The sequence below is a fragment of the Furipterus horrens genome, unplaced genomic scaffold (assembly GCF_987537825.1).
Source record: "Furipterus horrens unplaced genomic scaffold, mFurHor1.1.pri manual_scaffold_7, whole genome shotgun sequence".
NCBI lineage: Eukaryota > Metazoa > Chordata > Mammalia > Chiroptera > Furipteridae > Furipterus > Furipterus horrens.
The window spans coordinates 97806574-97833429 of record NW_028327177.1 but is presented as its reverse complement, the minus strand read 5'-3'; the positions used below and the strand labels follow the sequence as shown (position 1 = coordinate 97833429).

Below are 26856 nucleotides of genomic sequence, written 5' to 3'. Positions count from 1 at the left end.
ACGAGTCTCAAACTCAGAGAGCCTCAGTCTTATAGAATAAGTAAATGATGCTCTAGGGAGTGTCACAAAAGCTGAGGCTTTATGGACCACAGAAAATAACTTTAAAAGATGAGAAAGTGTGCATTATTCCTTATATTTTCCTTCAAAATGCTAATCGAAAAAAATGAGAAAACCCTATGTGCATTGAGAACCTCAAAATTATGGACAAGATTTCCTACAGCAATATCATATTATGTCATGACAGAAAGTATTTTATTACCTTCTGGGGCTTCAAGGGTCTTCTTATTCTGCTCACACCACCCAATGGGGTAGAGGTCAGCCTTCCTTATGTCACACCAGAAGTCCGCTCTCCGGTCCTCCCCATAGCCCTCGTAGCGGAGGAGGAGCAACTGTTCACAGGTGGTAATGATGGTGGCAACCCAGTAGGTTTCAGGATCTGTTTTCACAATCACCTCCAGTTTCATCCCAGGAGCAAATCCATTTTGCAAACGTGTGTCCACCTGAACAGGGAAGTGTTATTAACCACTAGACAAGTACCTGAAATGAGTATTTCTTTGGCCAACATTCTTTTTTAAGGCTTATAATTCTGAAGCACTAAATGTGCAATAAAATCTTCTCAAGGGAAAACATGAGAAATTCCAATTCTAACTCATAGTAGTGATCCAGACAAAACAGGGAATAGCAATGCTGCTCTTAAAAGGACTCAATATTTTCAAGACAGCAGTCTATTACCATCACAGAAAATGTTTTCTATTAAGTATATAAATCACTAAATGTTCACCATTTTAACAGCTTTTGACACATTAAGTTTTCAAGAGTGATTTCTAGATAATTCAAAAGAAAATTTATGACTCTAGAAAAGAGGAAGGGCAAAAATAAACTATAAGAATAAAAATTAGTATAATATGTAAATATGTAGGGAGCCATATACCTCCCTGTTTCCCTGAAACAGTCTATGTTTATACCTGTTGTCCTTGAAAAATAATTAAGAATATCCCTTTTCTCTCTCAAAAATGTCTTAATTTAGATGATAAATTATATGGTCACAAAGGTATAGGTTAGCAATTCTGAGCATACTGCCTGTGTATACTAAGAATAAATAAATCAATGTATTGTGGATGCTGAGAGACAGGTTTCTCACTGTGAGAAAAAGTAAAAATAAGGAAGGAGGAAGAAGAGAATGAACCTGTGGTACTGAATTGGAATCGAAGTATCAGAATGAGGTGATGATTGCAGAAGCACAGAATAAACATATAGAAGGAGAGATATTTTTAAAATACAGATGTGTGTGTGTATGTGTTTATATATATATTCCCTAGCTCTATGAATTGTCAGAAACTAGAAGTAATGATACTCAGTACCAATAGCAAAATTAGTTTCCAAATCTTGATTTCTAAATGCCATTCTCCAATAATAGAGCAAGGGCTCCATGAAGAAATAATTAATTAATTCCATTTCTGGGGTGGGGAAGACAAGAGTAGGAGCCTGGAATATCTGGTGATGCCAGAAAGTATGAAAGTGCTCCAAAAGTGATGGGGATGTTAGGAAAGAACATGAGAGCACACCAGAAATATCCCCCAATGGTCAGATGTGGGACAATTTGAGCAATAAAATAATAAGAGTAATGGATTATAACCCACAGATTTACATAGATATCCATGAGTTCATACTGTTAAAAAAAAATTTAACAGAGAAGAGGGGCAGATCTTCCTTAGAGCAGAAGACCAGTTTATTTAATAAAAATAGAGAAAATAATAAAAATAGAAAATCACCTTTAGACAAACACCACAGAAATAAAACACTGCAGGCAAGAATCATGAGTCAATGCTAAAATGACTATGATGACTATGATATTTATATAATCTCAAAGGTTCTCCCTGCAAGATTCTTATTAGTTGCAAAGGGAAAATAGTAACATTACAACGAAGAACTCTGGCGGAAACCACCCTAACTGAACAACATTAACATCACCAGTCTGAAAACATCAATATCATGTGCCCTTGATATCATAAAACAAGGAAAACAAAAAATCACTTTTATGTCATTTTTACCATCTGCATAACTCAAGCTAATCAGGAGAAAAACCAAACCCAAACTGAGGCATATTCTATAAAAAAACTAAGTAATATGCTCTTCAAAAGTATCAAGACCATGGAAGACAAAGAATGAATGAGGAACTGCCATACACTGGGGGAGAATATGGAGACCTGGGCACTAAGTGGTCATAAGCACCACTGGAAAATAAGAGGAATCTGGAAAGGAGAGAGTCAGAGAGGAAAAGTCCCACATACAGTGTAAAAATTCCTCCCTTGTGCAGTCATTACCCTGCTGTATTCCTGAAAGGTAATCCCTATCCTGGATTGTAATACTCTGGTTTAATAGTGCAGTATGAATGTTTTTCTGTGTAGGGTTTCTCTTTCCCAACATTGCTTATGAGACTCATAAATACAGTAGTTTATTTATTTTCATTGTTCTATACTATTCCATTTTTACAAATGTGCCTCAATTTATCCTTTCTAATGCTACTAATAGTAGGCATTTTGGGTGATTCCTAGTTTTTGAAGACTATAAAGAATACTACCTTGATTATATGAATATTTTTGTATGTCTTTTGGTACATACACACATGGACTTCTATAACAGGTGGTCAAACTTTTTTTACAATGTGGTTGTACCAATTTACTTTCCCAGTAGCAAAAATCCTTTTGCTCCAACATTTTAACCAACATTTTTATGTTTTCTGTCTTTTTCATTTTAACCATTTTGGAAGGTATGTAGCATATCTCATTATGATTTTAACTTTAATTTCCTAATAATAAAGTTGAGAACTGTTATATTTATTAGCTATTTATAGTTCTTTTGGGAAAAGCCTCAGTTTCTTGTCACTTTTTATTGAGCCTATATTTTGGGTTTCAGTGTGTCAGTTACTTGTGTTAAAAAATATTTTCTCCCTTTCTCATTTTTTAAATTGTTGTTCTATTACAGTTGTCCCATTCCCCCCCCCTTGCTCTCCCCTGTCCTGCCCACCCCCACTCTCACAGTCAATCCCCACTCTGCTGTCCATGATCATGGGTCATTTATACTAGGTTCTTGACTAGCCCCTTTCCCTTCCTTTCCCCCCTTCTCCCCCTTCCCCTCCTCTCTGGTCACTGTCAGTCTGTCCCTTGTTTACATGCCTCTGGTTCTCTCACTTTCTTGATGGTCTTGTCTGAAGAACAGAAGTTCATAATTTTAATTCAGTATGATTTATCAATGTTTCTCCTTTTAAAAGTTAGTGCTCTTTCTGTATTTTGAAATAAAATTTTTCCCTGTTCCTACAGGTCATAAAGATATACTATATTATTTCATAGAAGCCTTTCATATTTAGGATTAATATCCACTTTGAATTAATCTCTGTGCATGATATTTGCTAGAGATCAGGTTTTATTTGTTTGAAAATGCATATACAATTGACCTACTACCTTTCCTCGCCATTGTAAATTGCCACCTTTGCTATAAATCAAATGTCCCTAGAAAAGTAGACGTTTCTGATTTATTTTCCCTTAGAGCAGAACTATACTATCCTAATTAACTTTGATATCTAGTATAGCAAGTCTTCTCATCTTATTCTTTAGCTGTGTCTGGCTATCCTTGCTCCTTTATATTCCACATAAACTTTAGAATCAGCTTGTCAATTTCTACCTAGGTTATTTTTTGGACGGGGATATTTGACTTGGGTTGCAGTAAATCTACAGACCTATTTAGAAAGAACTGATATCTTTACATTAGTGAGTCTTCCATTACACGAATAAGGTATATTCCTTCATTTTAACTTATATCAAATGGTGTGAAGTTTCTAGCAAATTTTTGTTACATTTATTCCTAGCCATTTGCCTTTTTAAATGCTATTATATCAATAAATCACATCTTTCTGTTTTCACTTTTGTTTGTTTCTGGTATATAAGAATATAGACTTTTTATACTACCTTATATTTAATAATCTTGCTGAAATTACTCATCAATTTATATACAAATTATTTTATTTATCTGCAAGTAATGACCTTTTACCTTCCTTCCTAATCCTTATTATTTTTCTTACCTAATTGTACTGGCTAGAACCTCCAGAACAATATTAAACAGAAGTCATGTTAACCAGTATCTTTGTCTTGCTCCATATTAAAAAGAAAGCATGCATCTCTACTACCATTAATAAAATTTCCTGTACCTTTTTTGTAGATATCCTTTATCAAGTTAAATAAATTCCCATCTATAGTTTGCTAAAAGTTTTATCATGGTGGATATGAAATTTTATCAATAATTTTTCTTTATATATTGAGATGATTATGTGAGTTTTCTCCTTTATTCTGCTATTATTATTATGCTGGTTGACTTTTGAATGTTAAACCACCTTGCATTCCTGGAAAAATCAACTTGTTATTAATGTATTATCCTTTCTAAATTCAGCACCATTTGGTTTGCTATTTTGTATGCAGATATTTATGCATCAGTCTTCATGAGTGACAGTACTCTGTAATTTCCCTCTCCTAAAATATTCATGTTAGGTTTGATATCAAGGTTAGCTGATCTATAAACAAATTGGTACCATACAATCAATGATGAATAGAACAACAGACAGAAAGGAGACAGAGGACTTGAACAAGGCTATAAACCAATGAGAACAGGCATTAGCAGAACATTCCACTCAACAACAGCAGAATACATATTCTTCTCAAGTGCACATGGAACATTCTCTAGGGCAACACAAGTTTCAAATTTAAAAAGACTGAAATCATTCAAAGTATCTTTTCTGATCAAAATGGAATAAAACTGGAATGCAGTAACAGAAGGAAACCTAGGAAATTCACAAATATGTAGAGATTAAACACACTCTTAACCGATCGAGTAGCCACTCCCCTTATCCATGGGGAATACATTCCAAGATCCACAGTGGCTGCCCGACCCATGGATAGTACCAAACTATATATATACTACATTATTTCTTATACATACATACCTATAATAGAGTTTAATTTATAAATTAGGCATAGGAAGAGATTCAGAACAATAAAAAAAATAAAACAATTATAACAATACACTGTAGTAAAAGTTATATGAATGTGGCACTATTAAGTAAAATAAGGGTTACTTGAACACAAGCGCTACAATACCATGATAGTCAATCTGACAACCAAGACAGCTACTAGTGACTAATAGGCAGGTAGCATATAAAGATAGACAAAAGGATTATTCATGCCCAGGGTGGATGGAGTGGAATGGTGCAGGATGGCACAAAAATTTCATCGTGCTACTCAGAATGGCATCCAGGTTAAAACTAATGAAAAACTAATAATAAAATAAAAATAAATAAGGCTTATGAACTGTTTCTGGAATTTTCAATTTAATGCCTTTGGACTACAGTTGACTGAAGATAACTAAAACTGTGGAAAGTGAAACTGCAGATAAGGGAGAATTACTGAGAGTTCAAGAAGAAATCACAAGGGAAATTAGAAAGTACCTTGAGACAAATAACAAAAATATAACATATCAAAATTTATCAGAGGCAGTGAAAGAGCTAAGAGGGGAATTTACAACTAAGTTAACACATTAAAAAAAGCAAATCTCAAATGGAAAAAGAGACAAGCAAGAACAGATGGATAATGTAAACAGAGAGGCAGAAACTCTTAAGAATCAAAAGGAAATGCTAGAAACTAGAAATACTGTAACAGAAATTAATACTGCTTATTCTACGTTCATTAAGAGACTAGATTCAGTCAAGGAAAGAATCAGTGAGCTAGAAAAAACTGTCAATAGAAATTTACAAAACTGAAAAGGAATGAAAAGGATAAAACAATATAAAAAAACTGTGGAACAATCAGAAGTGTAATATGTGTAATGGAAATACTAGAAGGAGAAGAAAGGAATAGAAGAACTATTTGAAATAATAATCACTGATATTTCCCAAAAATCAATGATAGATACCAAACCACAGATCCAAGGAGCCCAGAGAACAATTGGGATAAAAACCAAAAATACCTATACTTAGACATATCATATTCAAACTTCAGAGAAACAAAGACAAAAACATTGAAAGCAGGAAAAAAGAAAAAAAGACTGTACCTATAAAGAAGCAAGGATAAAAATTACATTAGACTTTTCTTCAGAAACCATGGTACCAAGAACAGTGTGGACTGAAATATTTAAATTACTGAAAGAAAAAAAGCCATCAACCTAAAATTTTGCATCCAGCAAAATCAATAAAGACTTTATCAGACAAATAAAAACAGGGGGATTTTGTTGCTGCTAGACCTGCCTTGCAAAAAATTCTAAAATAAATTCTTCAGAAACTATAGGTCAGAAACTCAGATGTAATAAAGAAATGGTATTACAAAAGGAATAAGTGAAGATAAAATGAAATCTAATTTTTCCTATTCTTAATTCATCCAATAGACAACAGTTTAATAATAGCAATAAAATAGTTGGTGATCACAGCTTATGTATGCATAAGAGAAATGAATGACAGCAATGTTATAACAAAAAGGAGGGAGGAGTAATTGGGAATATTCTAAGGTACTGTACTGCCACAACCCATGAAGTGGTATAGTGTTATTTGAAAGAGGACCTGAATTAGTTGTAAATTATAAACACAAGGGCAACCACTAAAAAAGAATAATTGACTCTTTAATAACTCAGGTTTGAACTGTATGGGTCCACTTACACACAGATTTTTTTCAATAAATACTGTAAATGTATTTTCCTTATGATTTTCTTAATTAACATTTTCTTCTCTAGATTATTTTAAGAATACAATATGTAATACATATAACATACAAAGTGAGTTAACCAACTGTATATGTTATCTGTAAAGCTTCTGGTCCACAGTAGGCTGTTAGTAGGTAAGTTTTTAGGGAGTCAAAAGTTGTATGTGGATTTTCAACTGCACAGGTAATCAGTGCCTCTAACCCCTGCATTGTTCAAGAGTCAACAGTATAATGACATGCCAAACATAAAAGGGACAAATACTGTATGATTCCACTTAGGTTACATAGGATAATACATAAAGACAGAGTATAATAGAGGTTACTGGGGACTAGAGAAAGGAGAAAATGGGGAGTTATTATTTAAAAGATACAGGGTTTCTGTTGGAGATGATGAAAAAGCTCTGCGAATGGATAGTAGCAGTGGTTGTACAACACTGAAGAAGCATTTAATGCCACTGAATTGTTAAATGGCAAGTTTTATGTATACTTTAACAATAATTATATTTTTAATTTAGTGATTACTGAAGTGTTTTCAATACACATCTTTATTTACTGAGGTCTACTTATAACACTATACCACTTGATGTGTTGTATAAAGATCTTACACCCATACACTTGCAAATCCTCCCTCCCATCCTTTGTGCCATTGTAGTTATATATGCTATAAACACACAATATATTACTGCCATTTTTGTTTCAAACAGTTAACTTTTAGACATATTTAAAATAAGAAATAATATTTAAATCTACTTACATTTATGCCATTTCCATTGTCCTTTATTCCTTTGTATAGATCTAAGTTTCTGCCTTATATCAAATTCCTTCTGCCTTAAAAACTTCCTTTACTATTTTTTTTGCAGGTAATGAATTCTTTCAGTTTTTGTTTTCCTGAAAAAGTCATTATTTCTCCTTTACTGTTAGAATGATTTTCTGCTGGGTATAGAATTCTGGACTGACAGGTTTATTTCTTTCAATACTTTAAAGATCTTATTCCATCACCTTCTGGTTTGAATAGTTTCTGAAAAAAATTTTCTATAATTCTTACATTTGTTCCTCTCTATATATCTTTTTTCCTCTGGTTATTCTCAAGATGTTTTCTTCTATCTGGTTTTCAGCAGTTTGAAAATAATGTCCTTGGATGGGTTTTGGTTATTATTATTTATCCTGTTTTGCAGTCCATAAGCTTCTTCAGTCTGTGGTGTAAAATCTCTTTCCTTTGGAAAATTGTCTGCCATTATCACTTCAGATATACTATAGTAAAAGTTATATTGCCCACAGCTGTTTGATGTTCTGGTCTGAATTTTCCCCACTCTTTTTTCTCTTTGCATTTCACTCCGGGCAACTTCTGTTGACTTATCTTCAAGTATAATTCTTTCCTCATGTGTCAAGGCTACCGATAGGTCTGTCAAAGACAGTCATCATTTGCTTTACCATGTTTTTCATGTCTATGATTTCCATTTTATTCTTTCTAATAGTTTCCAACTCTGTGATGATCCTTTTCTGTTCACAGTTACTTAAAATTCTGATAGTTCCAACATATGGTTCATATGAGTCTGGTTCTCTTGATTGCTTTGCCTCCTGACAGTTTGATTTTTCCCTTGCTTCTTTATGTGTCCCATAATTTTTGGGTGAAAGCCAGGCATTCTGTGTAAAGCAGTTAAGGCTATGGCAAATAGTATTTATACCTGGGAATGGGCATGTTTCTTCTTATGCCTTAAGTCTGAGGGAGAAGGCTAAGCCTATCTAGTTAGGAGTGGAGCTGAATTTGGGTTTTGTTGTAGCTATGATTACTCACAGTGCACCACATGCTTCCAATTCCATTAATGTTTTCTAGTATTTAGGGTATAGGCTTATTTGCTAGAGGGTTTTTTTCTCCTCAATGTGTGCTGTTCCATGCTCAGATTTAAGTCTTCTCTTTGTGACTTCATCTCAGACTGTCTCTCTCCATACTCTTTCCTCTCCCCCACAAATAAATCTTTGTTACACAACATTTTCTAACCGGTAGTTAGGGACAGGCTCAAGAGGGGATTTTCTGAGATTAAGCCTCAGTCTTAGTCAGGTTTTGTGTCCCTGGGTTCTGAGGGTGAGAACTTCTCAGATATCTTATCCCTCCTCCAATTGTAGAGGACTTCTAATGCTCCAGCATGTATTTCTATCCCTCTCCCAGGGACGGAGGGCTTTTATTCCTTCTGTTCTAGCTCCAGGCTACAAAGGATCTTCACCTGTAACCTCTGGTTAATAAGATTTGCATCCCTCCCCCAGCAGCTTGAAGCTTTTCGCTTAGAAGACCCATAGTGAATGCTATTCCATCCACCAGACTTGTACCTCGAGGAAGGCTTTTTCACTAAGACCCGTCCTCCCCGCAAATGTGGTTCATCTCTAATTCCTTCTTAAACCATGTCTTCCCTCCCAAACTGAGTCCTATAAAACTTTCTGCCAGCGGCTTGCACATCCATCTCCGTTATTCTGGAGATCTGAGCTATGTCTGCTTTGAGTGTACTGGTAATGTGAAGGTCGTGAGAGCAGCGCTGGAGGCCTGCCACAAAGGCTGGGGCATCAGTGTGCTGGTTGGCGTTGCTGCTTCAGGTGAAGAAATCGCCACTCATCCATTCCAGCTGGTAACAGGCTGCACATGGAAAGGCACCGCCTTTGGAGAATGAAAGAGTATAGAAAGCATCCCAAAGTCGGTGTCCGAATATATGTCCAAAAAGATAAAACAGTGATGAATCTGTGACTCACAATCTGTCTTTTGACCAAATTAACAAAGCTTTTAAACTGCTGCATGCAGGAAAGGGGATCTGAACTGTTGTAAAGTCTTAAATTCAAAAGGAGAAAATATGCCTATCCTTATAACTGAGTCATGTGATCTTACTGGAGCAGCCAGACAAGCAGGGAAAAGCTCTTCCAAGTTCATAGCCTCTTAAGACTATCAGTAACCTATTCTAGGGAATAATGTTTTCTGTATAATTAATATATCTCCAATCAAGGATAAGGCTAATACTGTCATAAATCTGTTTTCTGGACTCTCCTTCACATGAATAATTGCTAGCTCGTTAAGGAATATTTTAACATACTAAAATAATTTCTGCAAAAACACAAAACAAAACAAAAAAATTTCCTAATTTGACAGTAAGAGAGTATGTATACGTTTCTTTTTCTTTTTTTGCTTTACCATTCAAAGAGGAGAAGGTGGAATCTGTCTATTTAAAGTGACTTTTTTTTAAAGTTTTAACTTTAATCATAACTTCACAATTACAGATTCATATACATATCTTAGAAAGCCAAAGACATTAAAATTTTTAACCAATCAGTTAAAATGTGCCACAAATTTTAATGTTAATAATTTAGAATTTATCACAAATACATTTATAAATATGTGGTTTATTTGCAAGATTATTATTTTTAAAACATTTCTTCCGACATGTTTGAAATTTTCATGTTTTAAGGAAAAAACCCACCCTATTTAAAGTGTACTACTAAGTTTTAATGTAATTAAATCAGTGTCATGAAATGGAAAAGGAAAAAATGAAACATACTGCTGTGTTAGATACATAGCTGTTACTACAAATACTGACAACAAAAGTCCTGTAAGGTGATCATATACATGCTCTTGTTTCACTTCTCAGTCATTGTCAGAACCATTTGGAGGTAAGAAAACCAATGCATCATTGAAAATATGCCCAAAGGCCCTAAGACGGTATACCCCATACATCATCACATGCATCTGATTAGGAGTCAGTCCATTAAAAGTAACAGCCATATCTGAACAATATCCTTCTACTACCAAGTTGGGTTGATTAGTCATTGCCTCTTTAATAAAAAGTCCAACGGATTTGGTATTAAATATATCTTTTCCTTCAGAATCTTCTGCATTTTCTGCAAACACTCCAGCATATTTCAGGCAGACTGCTAGCTGCTTATCTTCAGATATCTTCCAAATCATCCCTCCCTGTTCAGGACACTTTTCAGGGACACTGAGAAGGCTATTAAGTCTTTTCATTGATTCTATACTTAAGACAATTCCTCCTTCCACATTCACATATTCAAGGTCTCCAGATTTTACAGTGTGGCCTAGATAGAAAGGTTGTGATGGATCCTTTTTTAACAAAAAGTACTTTAGGTTTTCAATAATAGCAAATGTTGAGGGATGTGCAAGGAAGAACCAGTTGTACTGGTCTCTGTATTTATCAAAGGCGTATTTATAAGCTTTTCTCATCATTAACCACATGTCATTTGTTTCCATGTTAACTGACTCAAACACTTTAACATTATCAGAACTGAAGAACTCTGCTTTGTCACAGTGTTTGGTCCAAGTCTCCTTCACTGCTGCCCAAAGACTCACATCTTTGGGTTTTACAAGGATGATACAGTATACCCGAAAGCTCTTACTGAGCTCCATGCGTTCATTCTCTGAAATTTTCAAGATATCTTCTTTATTAGAAGCTTGTAGGTGATGATGCTCATGGTGGTACATTCTATTTCCATAACCAATCATAACGTGCCCTAGCATAGTGATCAAGGCACAGCAAACGCTTCCCAGCATCACACCTTTCAAAAATGAACTGCTTTCAGAAAGCATTTTTCCTGTCCAGACGAGCACCACTTCTTTATACCTTCATATGGTGGACTTCCATTTATTTTCTGGAACTTCTGGTTATTTCTGGTTTTGCAGTAGTTGTATTCCTTCTTAGTTGTGGAGGGAGATGAAGCGTGTCAGTCTAGGCCTCCATCTTGGCTGGAAGTCTAAGGTGACATTTTTTCAGCCAAGAATTTTGATGAGGGAATTTGTCCTTCATCTGCATTTTAGTATAAATAAATAAGTTTGTATAAATATATATCAGATTAGTAGTAATATTAAAAACAAGAATTCAAAGGTATTATAAAATCACTAACAGACTTCCTATGTTAAAACAATATTGAGGGCCCTGGCTGCTATGGCTCAGTGGATTGAACATCAGCCTGAGAATCAAGTGTCGCTGGTTCGATTCCCAGCCAGGGCACATGCCTGGGTTGCATGCCAGGTCCTCAGTTGAGGGCGCATGAGAGGCAACCACACATTTATGTTTCCCTCTCTTTCTCACTCCCTTCCCTTTGCTCTGAAAATAAATACAATCTAAAAAATAATAATAATTTTTAAAAAGCTAACAATAGAAAATACATTTTTTTAAAAATACAAAACAATATTGAAAACAATTACAAAAGATTAGCCAATGCAATACAAAATAAAATCCTTACCTAAAATATGTAATTCTCACTTCAACTTGAGACAAAGTGAACTAAGAAATAATCAAAAGGACAACTACTATCATTGAGTTTTTATATTATGAGAACAGAAAAGAGCAGCACTCTTTAGCTGCTAAAGAATACAGTCCAAGTTCATAAAATCATAGACAATTCTGAGTATCTTTGTAAATCCTAGAACAAAGAAACTATGTGCTGTTGAACAATGCTATAGACTGAATTATTTTACCCCCAAAATCATTATGTTCAAATCCTTGCTCCCAATGTATCTATATTTAGAAACAGAACCTTTATGAAGGTAGTAAAGATTAAATGAGGCCTTAAGAGTGGAGCCCTGCTCCGACAGGATTAGTGTCCTTCTAAGAAGAGACACCAGAGAGCCTGCTCTCTCACATTCCACCATGTGAGAACACAACAAAGCACTGTCTGCAAACCAGGAAGAAGAGTCCTTACCAGAAACTGACCATGCTGACACCCCAATCTCAGACTTGTAATCTCCAGAACTGCAAGAAAATAAACTTATGTTGTTTAAGTCACCCAATCTGTGTTATTTTGTTATGGCCTCCTGAACAGACTAAGACAAACATGAAATAAGTAGTTTAAGAATCAATAATTTTGTGTCTTTCAAGAGTGAGTGAAGGCTGAACAGGTTAAAAAAACTAGGTCTAAATATAAATTATTAACAAAATTTGAAGTATTTTCTTACATTTTAAAGGAATTACATAGGCAAACATGCTGTCCATTGATAAAGCATTAAACTCGGCTATTAGGGCATAAAACTATGCTGCACAGGCCACTAATATGACTCACTGTCTGCCATTACTTATGCTTCTGCTCAATGTGACAAAAGCAAACAATGTTATTGAAATTACTTTCAATGAACAAACCGATAGCCATAAAATGTTATAATGTAATTGTACATGAAAATAAAGCATTTTCTTCAGTTTATAAGAAGGTTTTCTGACAAAATAAAAAAGGAACATTAATGACTAGACAAAAAGACAATTCCTGAATTAAGTGGGAGAAAACACACAAGACCAAAAATAATTTTAAGAGTATGTCGAGAGACTTCCAGCCAAGATGGAGGCGTAGGCAGACATGCTGTGTCTCCCTCCACAACTAAGAAGGAATACAACTACCTCAAAACTAGAAACAACCAGAAGTTCCAGAATATCAAACTGCATGGAAGTCCAACAAACAAAGATATAAAGAAGAAATACTCATCCAGACAAGCAGGAGGGGTGGAGCTGGGGCGGAGAGGACACGGTGTGGTGGTGACAGCAGCGGCAGCAGTGGCTGGCCGGCAAAAAGCAGTTGCACGTTTTAAAGAGTCAGAGGGACACCTGGGTAGCATTCTCAGTTCCTCACCTGACTGTGCAGCTCATGGTCCCAGAACCTGGGAAAATCAAGCCTCAATGCTTTTGACTGTGCAAACCAGTGCGGGTTGGGGCAGAGACAGAAACTGCTGGTCTCTCAGCAGAGTCCGCTTGTTTAAAGGGCCCCTGCAGTCCTAGAATGTCCGCAGACCCACCCACTCTGGGAATGACAGCCAGGGCAACAACTAGAGAGGCACCAGTCCCATACAGAAGTGGGGAGAGGTGCCTGGAAAAGGGGCGAATGCTGGGCAGGCGGCATTGTTCCCTCTCAGACCCCTCCTCCACATACAGCACAATGTTGTGAAACAGGTTGCCCTGTATTGACGAATCCCTAAGGCTCTGCCCCTTACAACGAAACAGAAGCGACAGCTCTACCTAAGACACAGAGGCACACAAACAAGAGACTTCTGGCCAAGATGGAGGCCTAGCCTGACACGCTCCGTCTCACTCCACAACTAAGAAGGAACACAACTACTACAAAACCAGATAACCAGAAGTTCCAGAAAATAAATGGAAGTCCAACATATGAATTTAAAAACAACTGGTGCTTGTCCGATCAGGTAGGAGGGGGCGAAGCCGGGGCATAGAGGTCAAGCTGTGCTGGCGGAGCAGCAGCAGCAGGACAGCAGTAAGCACAGGCACCCATTTTTAAGGGGAGGCGAGAAGTGCATGAAGAGCAGCCCCAGCTGCAGACCAGACCTGTCGGCTTGTGATTCCAACGCTGGGGAAGACAGACCCCTATTGCCTTGGGACTGTGAGGCCCGAAGGGGGTGGGGATGGAGGCGGAGGTTCCTGGTCTCAGTGGAGAGAGAACGGCAGGAATCCATCTTGGACCCTCACCCCCACACAAAATGCCACAGCGTGGTGAGAAATGTTGCTCGGTTGTGACAAAAGCACGGGCTATGCCCCCTATAGCGTAGGAAGTGTGAGAGCCCGCCCAGGAAGCAAAGGTAACACAAAACTGTAAGGATGGCACAGATCATGATAGAGATCCCAGTGACGCAGCTGACCAGACAGCAAATATCTAGTCTAACGAAGCAGCAGACAGGAAATCTTTCTGAGGCACAGTTCAGAGCTTTGGTTATAAAAATGCTTACAGACCTAACACCAGATCTAAACAAGACGGGGAAGAAACGAAGGCTAATCCTGCTGAAATGAACAAAAACACATGCAAAACTAGTGGTGAGGGAAAGAAAACCAGGGATCAAATCAACAAATCAGAACATAGGAAAGAAACAAACAGTCATCCAAGACAGAAAGAGGAAACAGAAAGTGAGGAAAATGAGGAGAGGTTCACAAACCTATGGGACAGCGATAAGTGGGCCAACATCCAAATCATAGGGTTGCCAGAAAGTGAAGAATTAGAAATTGAAAAATTATGTGAAAAAATAATGAAGCAGAACTTCCCTAACTTGGGGAAGGAAATAGACTTACAGGTCCAGGAAGCACAGAGAGGTCCAAAAATCTAGACCCGGGGAGAACCACACTAAGACACATTATAATCCAAATGTCAAAAATTAAGGATAAAGAGAGAATCTTAAAAGCAGCAAGAGAGAAGAGAATTACCTGCAAAGGGGTCCCAATAAAACTATCAGCTGATTTCTCAGAAGAAATTCTGCAGGCAAGAAGACACTGGCAAGAAATATTCAAAGTAATGAAAAGCAAAAACCTACAACCACAATTACTCTATCCAGCGAAGCTGTCATTCAGAATAGAAGGGCAGAGAAAGTGCTTCCAGGACAAAGTAAAACTGAAGGAGTTCATCAGATTCAAACCACTGTTATACGAAATGTTAAAGGGACTGTTTAGGAGAAAGAGAATCAAAATTATGAACATTAAAACAAAAACTGTATCACAACAACCAACAACAGAAGCTAGGGAATTGAAACAAAGGCAGACTAAGTAGGCAACGAGAGTGGAAAAAGAATTGTAGGTACGGGGAACATACTGGGGGGAGGTCAGCAGGGAGGAGTAATGGGGGGAAGAGAGGGAGATGGTACGGGAATTAAGAAGCATAGTAGGAGAAAGTGGAGTAGATAGGAAGATGTTGAGAAGAACTATATGCACAACCAATGGGCATGGACTATAAGCAGGGGGAACAACTGGAGGGAGGCGGGTAACTGGGTGGAGGGAAACAAAGGGAAAAGAAATTGGGACAACTGTAACAGCATAATCAATAAAGAATATTTTTTTAAAAAGGTATGTCAAGTGTTCTTAATGAGGGTAGCAGGGGAGGGAAAAGGAAAAATCACTCAAGGTCTTTTTCTTTTTTTCTTAAGTATATTTTATTGATTATGTTGTTACAGCTGTCCCAATTTTTTCCCTTTGCTCCTCTCTGCCCAGTAACTCCCTTTCCTCCAGCAATGCCACCCTGTTAGTTCATATCCATGAGTCATGCATATAAGTTCTTTGGTTTCACCCTTTCCTATGTTATTCTTAATTTCCCTCCATCTATTTTGTACCAATCAATTATGCTTCTTAATCCCTGCACCATTTCCCCATTTCTCCCCTTTCCCCCTCCCAGCTGACAACCCTCCAAATGATCCCCATACCTATGATTCTGTTCCTAATCTGGTTTGCTTAGATGGATTTTGTTTTTATTTTTTTAGATTCAGTTGTTGATAGTTGTGAGTTTGCTGTTATTTTAATGTGCATAGTTTTTATCTTCTTTTTCTTAAGTACACCCCTTTGACATTTCATATAATAATGGCTTGGTGATAATGAACTCCTTTAGCTTTACCTTGTCTGGAAAGCACTTTATCTGCCTTTCCATTCTAAATGACAGCTGTGCTGGATAGAGTAATCTTAGTTGTAGGTCCTTGCTATTCATCACATTGAATACTTCCTGCCAGTCCCTTCTTGCCTGCAAAGTTTGTTTTGAGAAATCAGCTGATAAGTCTTATAGGCACCCCTTTGTAGGTAACTCTCTGCTTTTCTCTTGCTGCTTTTAAGATTACCCCTTTATCTTGAACATTTGGCATTTTAATGATGACGTGCTTTGGTTTGGTCCACCTTGGGTTTAGCTTGTTTGGGACTCTCTGTGCTTCTTGGACTTGTATGTCTATTTCCTTCACCAAATTTGGGAAGTTCTCCTTCATTATTTTTTCATTTAAGCTTTCAATTTCTTGCTCTTCCTCGTCTCCTTCTGGTACCCCTATGATTCGGATGTTGGTATGTTTTAAGTTGTTCCAGAGGTTCCTAAGCCTCTCATTTTTTTCAATTCTTGTTTCCTCATTCTGTACTGGTTGACTGTTTTTTCTTTCCTTATGTTCAAAATCATTGATTTGAACCCTGGTTTCCTTCCCTTCACCATTAGTTTTGTGTGAATTTTCCTTCATTTCACTTAGCATAGCCTTCACTTCTTCCCTTCTGCGTTTGCCGTACTCAAGTGTATCTGTCAAGCCTGTCAGCATCTTTATCACCAGTATTTTGAACTCTATGTCTGTTACATTGGCTATCTCCTCATCTGTTAGGTTGGCTATCTCCTCGTCGCTTCGTTCTCCCACTGGAACCTTGATCCATTCGCCCTTTTGGGCCATACTTCTCTGTCTCCTCATCTTGACAGGCTCCTATGTTTGTCTGCCTCTGTCTTAGGTAGAGCTGTTGCACCCATTACATTGTAAGGGGCGGAACCTTAGGTATTTGTCAGTTTGGGCAACCTGTTTCATCACATTGTCGTGCTGCCTGGATGAGTATTTCTTCTTTATATCTTTGTCAGTTGGACTTCCACACAGCTCGATTTTCTGGAACTTCTGGTTGTCTCTAGTTTTGAGGTAGTCGTATTCCTTGTTAGTGGTGGAGGGAGATGCAGCGTGTCTGTCTAGGGCTCCATCTTGGCCAGAAGTCCTCAAGGTCTTTCGACTGCCCAACTTAACTCCAGACTCTCTGATAATGGTACAGTAAACTAAAGGAAACAAATATAAACAGTAAAGCAATACAGTTACTGCTTACATGTTTAAAAGATCCATAGGGAACTGCTGTGGAGCCTGTCTCTTCTAGATAATCTTCCCAGCTTAATTCCACTTCTTCCACACCAGATCCAGCATCTGGAATTACAAACAAACAAAAAAATGAAACAAAAACATGTGAACCCCAATAAGAGAAAACTCAAGGTACAAAAACATAAACTTTGTAATAAACCTAACTTACAATTTACTTCAAACAAGTTAACTGGTTTTTTGGTTGGTTCCCTTAGTGCAATGATTATCATTGTATCTCAACAGCATAGAACTGTGACGTGCTGTCTCCTGTTGGGATCCATCTGGGATTCACCCAAATAGATCATATAAACCTGGTGAGAGTGTAACCACTTTGGATTGTATTTAGTATCTAATGCCAAATATCTAAGATACTTAATAGGTAGGCATTTCAAACTTAAGTTTTCAATCCGATTTCTTCCTTAGTACTCTCCAGCTAAGTAAAACATACCACTAGTTGATAGTTTGGCTCAATCCCAAAAGAAAACATGAGCTTATCCTTGCTTTTCTCCCTTTCTTTAACATCTTACATCCAAACCATCAGGAAATTCTCTAGGTACCAGTTTGAAACATATCCCAAATCTAATCACTCCCCACCATTCCTACTGCTCTCTCTCTAGTCCAAAGCCTAACCATGACATCATTCACCTTTTAAATCAGATTTATGATAAAATCTAAAATCTCTGAGCCACTGCAAAGACCTTACATGATCTGACCCTCTTGTGACCCACCCTGCCACATCATTCCTAACCAGCCTCTTGTTTGCTCACTGCACTCAAGTGACACTGAGTTTATTCTCATTTTTTTCTAATCATGTTCTTTCCTCAAAGCCTCTTACATTCACTATTCCCTAGCTCAAAGACTGATTCTCCAGTGTCATTCACATTTTCATTGCATTTAAGCCTCTACTCAATTATCACCTCTCCAAAAAGGCCTTCCTTCCATCAGTACCCAGAGCAGAAAATCCCCAGCCTCTGCTTTCTTATCTTCAAGGTATTCATTCCTATCTGTCAGTATATCGTGTCTTTTTATCTTCCCCATTAGATAATAAACTATGAAGACAGAAACTTTGTTTTGGCCACTCCTCTATCCTTGACACAGCAGAGACTCAATAAATTTTTGTTAAGTGAGCCAAGATTCAAGCATTCCATAATGCAATAATCACAATTCACACAAGCTCCCCGAGAGCAAGGTTTTGTTCAGCTGATGCATCCCCACTGCCCAAAACAATGCCCAGCACTAGTAAGTTTGCAATAAATAGTTGCTGAATGAGTACACCCTAGGGGAGCCTGTGCTTGCTTCACACATATCCAAGGAGGCAAATACAAGATGCTCACCACAGCACTGTTTGTAATAGCAACAGACAGAAGCAATCAGTAGGAAAAGAAATAAACTATGGCAATCCTACAATAGAATACTACTACATAGCAGTTGAAATGAATGAATGAATATTGACATAGATAAATCTCACACACACAAAAAAAAACACATCAAGTAAAAATGGCAGAAGCAGAATGAAAAGCACAAGATAATACAATTTAGGCTTCAAAACAGAATTTTGCAGTATGTTTATGAATACATGCATATTAGTTAAGAGTATAAAAACAAGAATGAGAAGAATATACATCAATTAAAATGGTGCTACCTTTGGGTATGGAGAAGAGAAAACAGGATTAAAAGAGAAGTACAAACAAGGCATAAAATGTGTTTTATTTCTCTTTAAAAATGAAAACGACACATGAAAACATATTTGACATCATTAGGGAAAAGGCAAGTCAAAGCCACAACAAGATACCACCATACACCCAGATCATAACTATAATCAAAAACGTAGAAAATAAATGTTGGCAAGGATATAAGAAATTGGAGTATCTGTGCCCTGCTGGTCTGCAAATGTAAAATCGTATAGTCACAGTGGAAAATATATGGCAGTTTCTCAAATAATTAATAATGTAATTACCATAAGATCCACCAATTCTGCTTTTGGGTATATATCCAAAAGAACTGAAAGCAGAGACTCAAACAGATATTTGTACATGAATGTTCATAGCAGCAATATTCACAATAGCCAAAAGCTGGAAGCAACTCAAGAGTCCTTTGACAGATTAATAAATTAAACAAAATGTGATACATCCATCCAATGTCAGCCCTAAAAAAAAGGGAAGGAAATTCTGGCACATAATACAACATGAATGAACCTAGGGGATATTATGCTAAGTGAAATAAGCCACTCACAAAAGTACAAATACTGTGTGATTCCACTTATATGAGGTACCTAGAGTAGTCAAATTCATAGAGAGAGAAAGAAGAATGGTGGTTTCCAAGAACTGTGGGGAGAAGAGAATGGGGAGTCAGTAGTGTTTAATAGGTATAAATCTTCAGTTTGAGAAAATAAAAAATATTCTAGGGATGGACTATAGTGATGGTTGCACAATATGAATGCAGTTAATGCCACTGAATAGTATACTTTTTTTAAAAAAGGGTTAAAATGGTAAACTGTGTATAGTTGATATTTTACCATAATAAAAAAATGGAAACATATTAAACAACATTAACATTTATTAATTCTTCATGGTAGGTATGTGGGTATTCTTATATTATTTCCAATGTGTTTTTATGTATTTGAAATTCTTCATCAGAAATATAACAAGGCAACAAAGACTACATTGGGAACGTCCTAGCAGTATGGGCCAGCAGAAAGTCAATTTCCATTACTAAAATATAACAGGGCTGGACATTCATGGTCCTTAGTGAGAACCCTAGACCCTGAAACAGCATGCTAGTTTAAAAATAAAAATATACAACAACTATAAAAACAATAAACTAAGGAACCAAAATCTCTCATATGTTAAAAACTACTAAAAAACTGAGAAGAAATAAGATTAATAATCTGATAGAAAAATGAGCAAAACACAGGAAAAGAGAATTTGTCAAAAAGAAATGCAAAGGTCCTTAAACATATGGAAAGATATATAAATTCACTCATTTTAAGAGAAATGCAAATTAAAACTACAATACAATATCACATTGGAAAATATTCCAAAGTTTGACAACATACTCTATGGTGAGGCTATAGTTAAGCAGGTAAAGCATAATGTGACAACCCTGGTGAAAGAAAACTTGGCAATATCTATCAAAATGATATATGTATTTACCTTTTGATCCAGCAATCCCACTTCTAGGAATCTATTCCAAAGATATGCTGGCAAAAATACAAAAAGACATATGTACAAAGCTATTCATTGCAGGACTACTTCTAATACCAAGACTGGAAACAACCCAATGTCCATTGATAAGGAATTGGCTGAATAATCTATGGTTTATACATCCAGTACTATACAGTTGTAAAAACGAGTAAGAACAATTTCTACATACTGATGTGGGATAATCTCTAGTATATATTAAGTGAACCTGCAAACTATAAAGCAGGTTTTATTGTATCTCTACTTTTGTATAAAGTGAGAGAGGTACAAATATATATATATATATATATATAAATTGGTTTATATTTTTAAATGAACAGTAAAAATAAATAATTAAACTAGTAAATGGAGAAGTATAAAAAGCATGAATAGTACCAGGATAAAAGCGGGAATGTTGTTATAAAATTTCACTTAATAACCATGCAGATACTTTGTACAATTTAGAAACATCTGAATCAAAAATTCTAATAATTGAAAATGATCTGAAACAAATATGCCTTTTGGTGGCAAAATCATTTAAAAAAAAAAAAAGGCAAAACAGGATTAAAAGGCAAAACAAGATTCCTATAAGTCATATTAAAATACAATATTCTGACTGCAAATACCAGTAGAATATATTTAACAACAAAAGCCATGAAAAATCTTAAACTACACTGTTACCTTATTGATATCTGGAATGTCAATATTGTTATTCTGAAAAAACTAAAGAAATGTTATAGGGTAAAAACAAGTAAATGATATTAACATCATTATAAAACAATACATTTCCAAAAGAAGAGATACAAACATAAAAATCAAAGGAATAAAAACCCTGTAATTTTAAATTAAAATTGTAAATATCAGATGAAGCCATCTGATTTTTCTTTCTCTTCAAAAGATGTATATTTTTTACCCACCTAAGGGATAAGGCCCAGAAGAAATGACAACAGAGGAGGGGGAGGAGAGGGAAGGGGGATGAGGAAGAAGAGGGAAGAGGAGGAAGAAGAGGGAGGAGGAGGAAGAGGAAGGAAGAGGAAGAAGAAAAGGAAGAAGAAGAGGAGGAAAAAAGAAAGAGGAGGGGGAGGAAGGAAGAAGAAGGAAGAAGGAAGAAGACGAAGAAGGAAGAAGAAGAAGAAGAAAAAGAAGGAGTTTAGAAAAATGGCATTTTGTCAATTTAGGTACCTGGGAACCTTACTATGCCATAAAACTAGGACTAGAACTATCAGATACATGACATCGCATCAAAAGAACACAGGAACCAATGTGATAGAAATGTGTGTGTGTGTGTGTGTGGTGTATGTGTATTTCATGAATTAATAACATTTAAAACAAGAAAACAAATGAACTTGCTAAATGGCAGAGTGAATATCTCAGTGAACCCACTCTCCCAGAAAAGCAGCAAAAATACTGGCTAAATAATGAAAATAAACCATTTCGAAGTTCTGAAATTAACTGATGTCACAGAACAAACTGAAAAGCATCTCTTCAAGATAAACTATTGAACCATGGTTAGAAGAGTGGAGTTGTAGCATTTTGAGTTGCGGCTGTTCCCATCCCTCATCTCTCCTCAGCTCAAAATGGAAATTTCTGAACTGAAAATGTAATAATCAAAGGAAAATTTCATGACTAAGCCCCACAGCAGAATGGGGAGGACAGAAGAAAACTACCCACTAAAATTAAAAACAGAGCAAGAAAAATACCCAATCTAAACAAGAGAGAGAAAACATTGAAAAAAAATAATGAAAAGAGCCTCACGAAGTTGTGGGACAATGAAAGATCTTACATGAGTGTCATTAGAATCCCAGAAGAAGAGAAAGAGAAGAGGGCTGAAAAAGTATTTGAAGAAATAATGGTTGAAATTTTTCCAAATTTGGGAAGAAGCTAAGAAAATCCCAAACAAGGTAAGCCAAAAGGAATCTGTGCAACTATATGCCAGAGTCAAACTTCTGAAAAATAAAGACAACAAAAATACCTTGAAAGCATCAAGAAAACAATACTTATCTTAAGGGAGGTGGGGGAGAAAGGAGTCCAATGAAAGCAGATTCCTCATCAGAAACCAGGGAGGTACAATATTTCTCAAGACATGAAAAAAAAGAACTCTTTCTATATCCAGCAAAAATATCCTTCAATAATAAATGGACAAATCAAGACATTGTCAAGATGAAGGGAAACTAAGAAATTTTATCACCAATAGACCTGTTCTTTTAAAAAATGGCTGAAGGAAATCTATAAACAAATGAAATGTCAGAAGAAGAGAATCTTGGAAAATCAGGAAGGAATAAAGGACAATGGACAGAGTAAAAATATTTTAAAATACATTTTCCTTCTCTTCTTGAGTTTTCTAAATTATGTTTGAAAGTTGAAACAAAAATTTTAATACCTGATATGGTTCTCAAAATAGGTAAATATTTATGACAATTTTATTATAAATAAAAGATGGTAAAGATATAAAAGTAGGCAAAGTTTCTACACTAATAAAATGATGACACCAGTAAACTGTAATAACTATATACATATAATGTAATACCTACAGCAGCCACATAAAAGCTATACAAAGAGACACTCAAAAACACCACAGATGAATCTAAATAGAATTCTAAAAAAATGCAGAGGTAACCCACAGGAGCTTAGGGGGCAGGGCAAGAAACAGAGAAAACAAATGAACAAAAATTGCAGACTTGAACCTTAACATATCAATAATTACATTAAATGTAAAAGGTTTAAGTACACCAATTGGAAAACTGAAATTTTTAAAAATGACTATATGCTATTATAAGAAACTTACTTCAAAAATAATGAGATAAGTAGGTTGAAAGTACAAAAATGAAAAAGATATACCATGTACACATTAATCAAAAGAAGGCAGGAATAGGTAAATCCATAGATTTAGAAAATAGATTAATAGTGATTGCCAGAGGCTGAATGGAGTAAGAAATGACTACTAATGGTTTCTTTTGGGGGGGTGATGAAAATGTTTTAGAAATAGTAGTGATGGTCACACAACTTTGTGAATATGCTGAAAACCACTGAATTGTACACTCTATGAGGGTGAATTTTATGGTATGTGAATTATAGCTAAAAAAAGAAAAAGAAAAATACCTCAATAAAGCTGTTTTTTAAAAACAACAGTTTTAAAAAACATTAAAATTAAAAATCATTATTAATTAAAAAAATAAAATAAATAACCCGAAGACACGAAGACACTATACTGAAGAGGATATAGGAGGGCAAATAAGCACATGTTCAACATCACTAGCCATTAGGAAAATGGAAATTAAGACCAGGATAAGCGGTCATTATTACATGCCTATCATAATGACTTAAATAAAAAATAGTTACAATACCCAATGACAGGGAGGATATGAAGAAACTAGATCTCTCATACATCACTGGTAAGACTGTAAAATGGTACAACCACTCTGAAAAGTAGTACGGCAGTTTCTTCATTAAACATATGATCCAGCAATTGTACTCCTAGACATTTCTCCCAGAAAAGTGAAATTTTATATAGTATACTGTTGCTCATAGAAACTTTATTTGTAATAGCCAAAAACTGAAACCAAAACATACAACAATAGATGAATAGTCAACCAAATTGTAGTATATCCATGGAATACTACTCAGCAATAAAAGGAAACAAACTATACATATATGCAAGAATTTGGATGGATACAAAGGGCATTATTTTGAGTGAAAAAAGCCAACTTCAAAAAGTTACATATTATGTGCTTCCATGTATATAACATTACTGAAAAGGCAAAATCATAAAGATGGAGAGCAGATTAATGGTTGCCTGGGGTTAGGGAAGGCTGGGGGAAAGAGGGCAGGTGTAATATGAAGGGGTATAACAGAGGAGCTCGTTGTGGTGATGGAATAGTTCCATATCTTGACTGAAGTGGTGGTTACAGGAATCTACACATGTGATAAAATGACATAAAACTACATACACTTTATACATATGTCATTTTCCTGGCTTCCACTGAACTATACTTAAATGAGAAGTAATTAATGATAGAAACTGGTAAAGGGTACATGGAACCTGTCAATACTATCTTTGCAACTTCCTATGGATATATAATTATTTCAAAATAATTCAAAAGTATCAAAATTAAAAATTTGTTTTTAAAAAGAAGTCTGTTCATAAATGTTATTTACTTCTTCAACCAGGTATAGTGAAAGACAACTCATATATTCAAAGAGCTTCCTGTTTCATGTTAGAAAGACAAGAGACAATGTAATGGACAAGTAATATAATTCTGCACTCTGAAGAATAAATTCTGCTCACCAAAACCAATACCTGCATCAAGCTGCTGCTCCCCGTTCATTTCCACAGCACATAGACTATCTCCTCCCCAATGAACAGGCCTTACAGTTCTGCTATGATCTGAAGATTACTTGCAGGTCTCAAGCAACCGTCAATGGGCATCCAAAGGTCCAAATGAAAGTGCTAAAAAATAAAAATTAAAAAAGAACATATAAATAGCCTGAAGCCCAAGAGCCCAAGTGTGTTCACTCATTCATAAGACATGGCACTCCAGTGGGTTGAGAGAACAATGATACAAAAACACATGGGCAGGATAGATTAAATTAGAGAAAAACTCCAACACCTTTCCTAATTTTGAAGGCTGGGGGTGGGGTGTGTGTGTGTGTGTGTGTGTGTGTGTGTGTGTGTGTGTGTGTGTGTGTGTGTGTGTGTGTGTGTGTGTGTAGACAGTGCTCTATCAAGACCTTGATATCTAAATATCACAAGAAATTAACATACAAATGAATCACTACCCTTTAAACTTAGATTATAATATTGGGTTGCCCAAAAGTCCATTTCATTTTTTCTGTAAAATTAAAGACACATTTTTCATTTTTATAGATAACTTTATGAATTTGGATATTTTGAGTATGTTGGCTATCTCCCGCTATTGACTTCTAGTTGGTAGAGGTCAGGGGTGCTGCTAATCATCTTCCAATGCATCAGACAGTCCCACAGTAGAAAATTATTTGGCCAAAATGTCAACTGTACAAGAAACTTTGCAAAAACACTTTTGACACATTTGATTGGTCACAGCACCTTCTCTATACATTGCATAAATCTTTTTTTGCATTTCAGTTGTGTGGGTTTTTTCTGTTGTTGTCGTTCTATTACAGTTTTCCCATTCCCTTCCCCTTTGCGCTCCCTGCCCTGCCCACCACCACCCCTCTCCCAGTCAATCCCCGCCCTGCTGTCTATATCCATGAGTCATTTATACTAGTTCCTTGCCTAGATACTTCCCCTTCTTTCCCCCCTCTCCCCCACCCCTCTCCTCTCTGGTCACTGTCAGTCTGGTTCCTTGTTTACATGACTCTGGTTCTATTTTGTTGGTTTGTTTGTTTGTTCATTAAGTTCCTGTATTAGGTGAGATCATATGGTATTTCACCACCTGGCTTATTTCACTAAGTATAATACCCTCCAGTTCCATCCATGCTGGTGCAAAAGAAAGGAGTTCCTTCTTTCTTTCTGCTGCATAGTATTCCATTGTGTAAATGGACCACAGTTTTTTGACCCACTCATCTACAGATGGGCATTTAGGCTGTTTCCAGCACTTGCCTATTGTGAATCGTGCTGCTATGAATGTTTCCGAGCAAAGGGGGGCTCGATCACATGGCGCCTTGCTGTAAGACCCAACATTAGTGTTGAGAAAAACAGGTCTTTATTTACAACATTCAAACCTGGGTGGGGCTGTGAGCACTCCTGCTCAGAGCCCTGTTCTCTCATGAGACCCAGCACTTCCCTTGCTCCCCAAAAGGCTATAAGCCAAAAACATGGCCAGAAGTTTCCCATTCATTATCTGTCAGCTATCTCCTTCAGGATCTGGTGTACGATGTAATCAGCCTCTGTATAAAAGTCCAGGAAAGCATGTACTGCACTACACTGGATCACGGTGAAGCCCAGGAAAGGTATAAGTCCTAAGACAGTGTCCTCTACCCATGTCCCGAGTTCCAAGAGTCCAGACAGAATCCAGGTATGCAAGGCAGAATGCTTCTGAGTCAGCTACAGCCAGCACAATCAAAGCAGCAGTGTGCCTGCTTTTTTTCTAGCCCAGGCCACCTGGCTGGATCATCCCTACTGTATGGCTGTTTGCTGCTTCTCACCGCAGACCAGCTTCACGACAAAGATGCCTAGCTGTTACACTATGTCTTTCTTTCTCACAACAGACTTCATGGCGGTCTGGTGTGGTGCTTCTGCAAGTCTTTTCAAACCGCGAGGCCCAGCATGCCAAATGGCTGCCGCCTTTTGTTCTGCCTGGCTCCTTTCCTTCTTTCAGATCACATGGCTGCCCTGCGCACAATGGCTGCCGCCTTATTTTTAAAC

General features: G+C 36.5%; 2 protein-coding genes across 7 annotated transcripts in view; both read right to left on the bottom strand.

The window, feature by feature from the left end:
* The window catches only part of SFMBT1 (Scm like with four mbt domains 1), a 124466-nt gene that overhangs the window by 42089 nt on the left and 55521 nt on the right, over positions 1–26856 (bottom strand). For 2 of the 6 annotated variants that reach the window (XM_090284028.1, XM_090284027.1), the window contains exons 2-4: positions 24799–24960; positions 17306–17400; positions 260–500 (exon numbers count right to left, since the gene is read on the bottom strand). In XM_090284028.1, coding sequence (XP_090140154.1) covers positions 260–500; positions 17306–17400; positions 24799–24838 — 376 coding nt within the window. In that variant the 5' untranslated portion in view covers positions 24839–24960. Of the gene's footprint in view, positions 1–259; positions 501–7491; positions 7710–17305; positions 17401–20486; positions 20534–24798; positions 24961–26856 lie in introns of those variants that run through there. The other 4 variants (XM_090284031.1, XM_090284030.1, XM_090284029.1 and 1 more) reach the window with 4 other exon arrangements.
* On the bottom strand, positions 10099–17358 carry LOC150004849 (C1GALT1-specific chaperone 1-like). The gene is made up of 3 exons (XM_090284033.1): positions 17306–17358; positions 12432–12481; positions 10099–11533 (listed from the first exon to the last, which is right to left on the bottom strand). Exon 3 carries the CDS (start codon positions 11314–11316, stop codon positions 10360–10362), a length of 957 nt encoding a protein of 318 aa, XP_090140159.1. The 5' UTR covers positions 11317–11533; positions 12432–12481; positions 17306–17358; the 3' UTR covers positions 10099–10359.